Source organism: Lygodium microphyllum, chromosome 27 (genome assembly GCF_053477565.2).
Source record: "Lygodium microphyllum isolate KBCC chromosome 27, Lygodium_microphyllum_v1.1.10, whole genome shotgun sequence".
Taxonomy (NCBI): Eukaryota; Viridiplantae; Streptophyta; class Polypodiopsida; order Schizaeales; family Lygodiaceae; genus Lygodium; species Lygodium microphyllum.
Window position 1 is genome coordinate 15,479,763 of NC_141161.1, and position 7,962 is coordinate 15,487,724.

The 7,962-nt window shown below is 42.9% G+C and overlaps 1 protein-coding gene across 1 annotated transcript; it reads right to left on the reverse strand.

Annotated features, from left to right (window-relative positions):
* Positions 1–3,700: 3,700 nt before the first annotated feature.
* SCO1 (Translation elongation factor EFG/EF2 protein) lies at positions 3,701–7,730 on the reverse strand. Its single transcript, XM_087668771.1, has 4 exons — positions 7,229–7,730; positions 5,363–6,777; positions 4,431–4,943; positions 3,701–4,293 (listed from the first exon to the last, which is right to left on the reverse strand). Exons 1-4 carry the CDS (start codon positions 7,488–7,490, stop codon positions 4,123–4,125), a joined length of 2,361 nt encoding a protein of 786 aa, XP_087524897.1. The 5' UTR covers positions 7,491–7,730; the 3' UTR covers positions 3,701–4,122.
* Between the last annotated feature and the right edge of the window lie 232 nt (positions 7,731–7,962).

The window sequence follows — 7,962 nt, forward strand, 5'->3', positions numbered from 1 at the left end:
CCTTTTCATGGAGAGTTGTTTTCGCCTTCTCTTGCTCTTTTTCGACCATTAGGTCTACTACCTTAGGCTTGCACTTCGCCCTATTTTAACTCCAGCTCTTCCAAAATGCATTTATCTATTTTTGGTTTCTAATGCCAAGTTTCTTTCCCTTAACTATGCGGTCCTACATTTGATGGTTGGCCTAAATTATGAACTTCCTATAGGCCTCATGGGTGTTATATAACCTAGTCCAAAGCTCCTATTTTCCATGAAGCACTTATATTTTATCCCTTCAAAGTTCTTCACATAGCAACTCTAGGGCACCCTGGTTTTTTGCTTCAGTGCTAGACTATGCTCTTGTAGGCCCGAGGTGGACTAAGGTGGTGTGTGTCGCCTTGTGAAAGGGATTGTGACCTCCTCCATGGCACTTCCCTTCTCCAATTCACTAATTTTGGTTTGCAAATTTTGTATTTGTACCGCCAAGTGCTAGAGAATTTCTTAATCAAAGCTTTGTGAGCTTTCAACTACTTTTTCCTTTCCTTTACTAGAGCTACACCTCCTTCTCTTTATGTTTGCTTCTATTTGCTAAGGAAATGTTTGGCTCATTGCTATATTGCCTCTATGAATGATTGCAAGAGGATGCTCTTCTTGCTCACCTACCTACTCCCCCTTAACTACTTTGTTTCTTGTTGCTAAAGATATGACTTCTTTTATCCTTGTATTTTCTCCTCCTCCTTTCCCTAGCTTGATCCCTATACACTCCTAGATGCAATTGTTCTTATGTTGTGTCCCTTGGAGTGATGACTTTCCCCGATAATGTTATAGTTCCTATGGCAAGTGGCACTTTAGTGGAGAGTCCCAATCCTACATTGATTGCTCTAGTGAGTGCACTCGCAAAGCTAATGACTATTCCTTTTGACTCAGCAAAGCTTGCATTAGGAGCTTGAGTGAGCCTTTTCTTACACTTGATTATGGTTTCATAACCTCCCCTCCAAAGGTCATTCATATTTCTAGTTAGAATCTCTTATGTGATGAGTAAAACTTCCATGAGATACTTGGGGATCATCATTGTGGAAGAGTTAGGATTGTTAGAAGTAAACATGTGGTGGAAGACTTGGGGTGTTGTGTGTAACTTTTCCTCCACAATGGCACTTAACTAGAGACTGTGTTGATTAAGATCAAGCTTTTGCCATCTTTGTGAAACTGTGGGAGTTCATGTAGGTCCTTCACACTTCCATTCTTTTTGTTGTAATCCTCGAGTGAGGTCTATGAGATGTGGTGTAAGTGTCACTCTATTGACTTTTTGCTCTCCTCTTTCCCAGTAGCCTAATATACTTGTTTTTGAATTAGATTCATAGAGTCATGAATGAAGTTTAGGCATGTGGTCAAGTAAGCTAGTTCATTACATGCTTTAGCATAAGTTACAAGCCACAACGTTCAAGAAGTTTATTGGCTATGTCATTTCCATTAATTGGCTCCTCAAAGTTTTTCATCGGGCAACTTTTAAGATCCCCTAGGCCCCAAACAGTAGGCTGCAAGTCATACTTGCACCATTGAGGTTACAATGAATTAATATAGTGTTATCTTTGCACTAAATTAATACAATTCAATCTCGCCCTCCCGTTCTAAGTGACAGTAGATAGCTTCTTAGTTGTTATGTTGGGCTTGATGTGTGTGTCAGTTGTTTGTTTGCTTTGTTTCTTAGATAATAATAACAAGTACAATTTATTATTTATGTACAAGAGGTATGTTCTATTTAGATTAGAGGCTGCTTGGCCGAAGTGGCAGGCCTGGCAACACTACAAGGATCTTACAATGCCTACGCCCTACGCAAAGTTTCACTCTGCCTTGGAATACCAAGGATTCAATCTGGTTTAGTTGTTTCCAGCAAGGCATTGAACCAAGAGACATCCACAAGGCCAATCTTCTCTTCAAATAACAACTTCAAACCTGGAATGACATTCGGGATTTTGCTAACAGAGACTGGATGACTGAGCCTTCTCCAAACCCAAGAGGCATTTGCTTGCAAGGGGATAAAACTACTGCTATCCCTTCTCCCAATTAATAAAGTTTCTCTAACCCACAATCTCAATCACAGTTATTCTCTCAACCAGTCCTACAATCAATGGCATCACAGGGTCTCTCGGCTCTGGAGTAACGCTATTCAGCCCAACATGGCATGTTTGATGTGCCCAGTATTACTTAACAGCTGTCTGGACTATGTCAAGAGCAGCTAAGATGGGGATTGGGGCTAGCCTCCTCTGTCTTAGATGCTCGAGTCAAACTGAGATAATTCCACATCTTTTTATGACCTACTGATCTAACAAAAAGATTTGTGGTTTCTGCAGATGTTAATCCTCTATAGCACCCTTCAACCCTCATCTGGAAATGCATCCTGATTGGAGAATAAACAGACTACCTCCAGTAGCCTGGACATGGCTGAAAAGCTACAGTCCGGGGAAATTTTGGGTAATCAGGGACAAGCTTTGTTTGATCATGAGATTGTTGAATCCTCCGTTGGTTTCAAGAATGATATTTGGTGGCAGATCAAAATAGATGAGGAGAACATCAGCAAGGAGCATCTCAACTGGATCGAAGCAGAGGTATGGGAAGCGGGTGCTCTCTGCTATTCAATCAACAAGGACCTAACTACTATCTTGAGGGACATGCAGACGAGGATGCAGGGCACCAACCTGTAGGCCTGAGTACAAATCCTAACTACTACCATCGTAGCAGAAACTGAATACTAATTGGCCAGCATGACCTCAATTACGCTGCTGCAATTACTGTATAAGGTTATGGTTAAGCTTCTTGATAAAAGTGTTTCACCGTGGACAGTAACAAGAGTGTTTCACTTGCAGGGTACCTTTTCACTGTTCCAGTTCTGCTTCCCTTCCTACTGAACTGTCTTTGTTTACTATCTTAGTTTACTAACTGATACTAGTTTACTTACAAGTTGTCTTGTTCCCTGGTCAAAATCCAGTATACTATCAGCTGGACAATTCACTATTTCGTCTGTTTTACTGTAGTTTGGCAAGTCAAGTTGACCACGTAAGTCCTGATTTAGAGTGGGCTAGCCAGCTTAGGGTTTCCTGATGATAAGCAAGCTCATGCAAGCTTTATGCATGTCACATATCATAAGCATCATAGATTTCTGAGTATGCTAAATCTATCATCAACTTATGTACTGTAATGCCAACACAGTAATGTGACTGCATTTTATGCTTGTGACAGTACATGTAATAAGAGGTGTGGTTGCAGAACTGCAGTCTTTTGTTGTGCTTAGCAAGGACTGATGATTTGTCAAATCTAACAATCAAAGAACAATCTAGGTCCATCTTTCCTATCAAATCTCACTCAATTACACTGCCACATGGGTAAACAAGTCCATTAATAAGCTGGGTCAACTGCATAACTACAACCCCAGTGTCAACAAATGCATAGGACACTACTCAATCCTAACAGACTTAGCATGGAAGGCATATCAGCCAATGCACATACATTAAAATAGCTGCAGCCCTTATCTTCACGTGTACATATGCTGTAGCAACGAAGGCCAGAAGGATAGACTTTTAACCTAGAGACTGATAATCATTTGGCTTTTAACCGTGGCAATGGCATGATAACAAATAAATATATGTGTTAACAGAGCACAGGAAACAAAAGGAATGAGTAACCAAGCTGCAAACCACATTTTTGGCAGTGATCAGATTGCACTTAGTGGCACTGGTTTGATACACCAGGAATTGTAATCATTGAAGATACTGACAGGTGGTAGCAAGAATGCACAGTAAGAATACAAGTACTGTGAATGGTGGCAAATAGAGGGTTCAAAACCAAACTTTGAAGGTGGGTTCTTTTTCTAAAAACCTTTTGTCGAGAAACAAACAAGAGCAGATATCATGGCTCAAGTGCATGCATGGCATTTAGAGTATTGGGCAAATGATCGTGGCATCCAAAACAAAAACAACCATAGGTACAGGTTACTGAATGCACCATGAGGGAATGTGCAACTCTCAATGGGCTCTTTTAGATAACTAAACCAGAGAACCCCATCCATCATCTAGTGCTGTGTTTTAGAGCCAGACTTTCATGTACAAAGCAAGTTCTTCACTCGTTATCTGAACCGGAACACGGCAGCTGCTATGCTGCTGCAGCTGTTTGTGCCTTGGCTGAAATCTGGTTCTGAATGTGCTGAGGCACAATATCAAACTTGGCAAGTTGCATTGTATAAGATGCCCTGCCCTTAGTCATGCCCCGCAGTGTACTAACATATTGAAACATCTCTGACAGAGGTACAAGAGCATCAACCACCTGCCATATAAAACCAAGGCAGCTCATAAGAAAAATGAAAGAGTTAAGCACCCTGGAGATGCTCCAGGAGAAAAATAAACAGAGTCAGCATACAGTTCCAATTACGAGAATACTTCTTGGAAAACAGTATATTATACCTTCATGCCTCCAGGCTTATCCCCAAAGCTGTTGATTTGTCCTCGCCTTGAGTTGAGATCACCAATAACATCCCCTAGATGATCTTCTGGTGTGACAACTTCCACCTTCATCAAAGGCTCCAAGAGCTTTGGCCCAGCTTTAGAAATACCCTCCTTGAAAGCTCCCCTTGCAGCTAACTGGAAGGCTAAGACACTGGAATCCACCTCATGATATGACCCATCGATTAGGGTAGCTCGGACATCCACCACCGGAAAACCGGCTAATACACCATTGGACATGCTCTCTTCGAGACCCTTTACAACACCAGGTATGTACTCCTTGGGGACTGTACCACCCTTGATTTCACTCTTGAATTCATAGCCAGTACCGGCTTCAAGAGGCTCAAACTTCACAACTATCTCTGCAAACTGGCCCTGGCCACCTGACTGCTTCTTGTGCGTATACTTCACCTCTGATGGTCGAGAAATACTTTCTCTATAATTGACTTGAGGAGCACCAACATTGGCTTCAACCTGTGAAGAAAAAACCATGAACCCATGAATATGACAAATTGGATGGATTAGTGTTCCTATGCACAGCAAGACAACCAAAATATTAAATCTGAAAATGACACTTCGACACATTTCACTAATAAAACATTTCAACATGCAACATTTCGCCTACCCATTCCACTCCAAGGGAAAAAAGTAATTTCTATTTAAAACCTACTGAAAATATGTATCTTAAATGTGTTATTATGCCATTTCATGTGCATTTCACTTCAGACCTATCCAAGGGTGTAGGACTTCATACTGAAACACAACATTTTGGGGGTGAATCATTTCAGAGGTGAAGTGTTTCTCAGTTACCTTGCTTGAAAACCTAAATTAAGAAGCATACAAACTGTCAAAGGACTTTTCTTTTGACAATTAAGCAGCCACCGAAGTCTTACCTTGAACTCCCTCTTTAGCCTGTCAACAATGATCTCCAGATGCAACTCTCCCATGCCCTCTATAACAGTCTGGTTGCTTTCCTCATCCCTTGAAAAATGGAAAGATGGATCTTCCTGAGCCAGTTTAATTAGACCTGCTGCCATCTTATCAATATCAACTTTTGTCTTGGGTTCAATTGCAACCTTGATGACTGGATCAGGAAAGTCCATACGCTCAAGGATCACAGGTTTCTCTTGGTCACAGAGTGTTTCACCTGTTATTGTATCCTTCAAACCAGCAAGAGCAATAATGTCACCAGCTCGAGCTATCTTAACATCTTCCCTACTGTTTGCATGCATTTCAAGAAGACGTCCAATCCTCTCCTTCTTGTTTTTATTAGCATTCAGAACATAGGACCCTGCGGACAGAGTTCCCGAATAAACTCGAACAAATGTAAGAGAACCCACAAAAGGATCGGTCATGATTTTGAAAGCTAAACCTGCAAAAGGTTCATCATCACTGGCCATCCTCTCAATGACAGCCTCGGGATCTTCAGGTGCAGTTCCTTTCATGCTTGGTAAGTCAAGTGGTGATGGAAGGTAGTCCACAACCGCATCAAGCAACGGCTGAACACCCTTGTTTTTGAATGCTGATCCACAAAGAACAGGCACAAAGGATAGGGAGACAGTTCCTTTACGAATCAGTTTCTTCATGGTTTCCTCATCAGGTTCAACTCCTTCCAAATATTGTTCCATTGCAGCATCATCCTGCTCAACTATTGTCTCAATCATCTGGGCTCGGTATTCTGCAGCTAAGTCGGCTAGATCAGCAGGAATGTCCTCATAAGAGAACTTGGCGCCAAGCTCCTCACCACTCCAGACTATGGCCTTCATTCTGACTAGATCAACAACTCCCTGGAATGTATCCTCAGACCCAATGGGTATTTGCAACACAAGGGGTTTTGCACCCAAGTTACTTATGATCATGTCGCGAGTTCTAAAAAAATTGGCTCCCAGTCTATCCATTTTGTTGACAAAACAGATTCTCGGCACACCATACTTGTCTGCCTGTCTCCAAACAGTCTCTGACTGTGGCTCCACCCCAGCAACACTATCAAACAAACAAATTGCTCCATCAAGAACTCTGAGGGCTCGCTCCACCTCCAAAGTGAAGTCCACGTGACCTGGTGTGTCGATTATGTTAATGCGGTGGTCCTTCCACTTGGCAGTAGTTGCAGCAGATGTGATTGTTATTCCTCTTTCTTGCTCCTGCTCCATCCAGTCCATAGTGGCAGTGCCCTCATGTACCTCGCCAATTTTGTAGTTCTTGCCTGTGTAAAACAAGATTCTTTCTGTAGTGGTAGTTTTGCCGGCATCAATATGTGCCATGATTCCAATATTGCGGTAGTCTTTCAGAGGAACCTCCCTTTTCTCACCTGAAAGATAAGAAGGAGATACAAAATCAAATAGACCATGCCACCTCACTATTCAACTGCAGCATCAACAGATTTCAAAGAGAGTAACTGTCACTGGCATTGTGAAGGTTCACCCAGAGTAATATGATTCATGTATCACCAAGTTTCAAAAACTGACTAATAGCAGAGGACAAGGTTTGCAAGGGAGTATGTTAAACATGCAAGGAGGAACTAATATTAGAGCTATATTTATGTAAAGCTTTTCAATCTCGTGTTGATGTTTGGGCGTAATTCTCTTCAGAATTGTCATGTGCATGAGCGATTTGATAATTTCTTTATTTTCTAAACCTCATAGAGGCGCCTTGTCAGGTACAGATATAAGTCCCCTTCTAACTAAGTGTGGTGTGGCATGCGTGCAAGCACGCATGCATGTGTTTGTGGTTGGAAAAGTATGCGGAGAAGCATGTTATACCATCTGCAGCCATGGCATGGACTGTGCATCGGCGCCACAAATTCCTGACACTGGGAGAGCATGTGTATTTCCAGGCATCAGACCAGCTAGAAGCCCCGACAGAAGAAGCCACAGGCGAGCCAGCCAAGAGCTTCAACCCAGAGATGGGTACCACACCATTATTAACCCTCTTCTGGTCCTGCAAGTTTGCAGTGGCTGTAGCTTGAACGGAAGCGCCAGGTGGCAAGGATGCAGAGCCAAGTTGGGCCATGGCAGACACCATCTTTGTGCCTTCTGTCTGATGGAGAGATGCTCCAATGGACGCGAAATGATTACAAGCAGGGGCAGCACATAAGCTGTCTTCAAGCAAAGGGATTGGACGTCCGGTGCAGAGGATATGGCGATTCAGGGAGCTGTCCACGAGCCTTCAGCCGGCCACACGGCTGTGGGAGTAGTCCTCCGGATTGAGAGGACTCGGGAGAGGCTGCGACGAAAGAGACGAGTGGCTCATATAACCAGAAGCCTTCTTTGCAGAGAGAGACACCCTGCCCACAAGAAATGGATACGGTGGGGCTGGCCCTTTGTGAGGCCCCCGATTTCTCTATAGCCTTCTCCACTCCCTCCTCTCCAAGCCTCCATTTGGCCACGTCCCATAAACCCCTCTCCCCACTATTGATCAGCATTGTTCTGTAATGTGATGTGATGTGATGTGATGTGATGGCTCATATTAGAGTAGTGATTTTGTTGGCTCTGTT

Bases quoted from the DNA above. Each gene is read 5' to 3' on its own strand.
- SCO1 (XM_087668771.1), bottom strand. From the start codon at position 7,490: ATGGTGTCTGCCATGGCCCAACTTGGCTCTGCATCCTTGCCACCTGGC. The intron at 6,778-7,228 runs GTATAACATGCT...CTTATCTTTCAG, and splicing joins CCATGCCATGGCTGCAGATG to GTGAGAAAAGGGAGGTTCCT. The intron at 4,294-4,430 runs GTATAATATACT...TTTATATGGCAG, and splicing joins ATAAGCCTGGAGGCATGAAG to GTGGTTGATGCTCTTGTACC.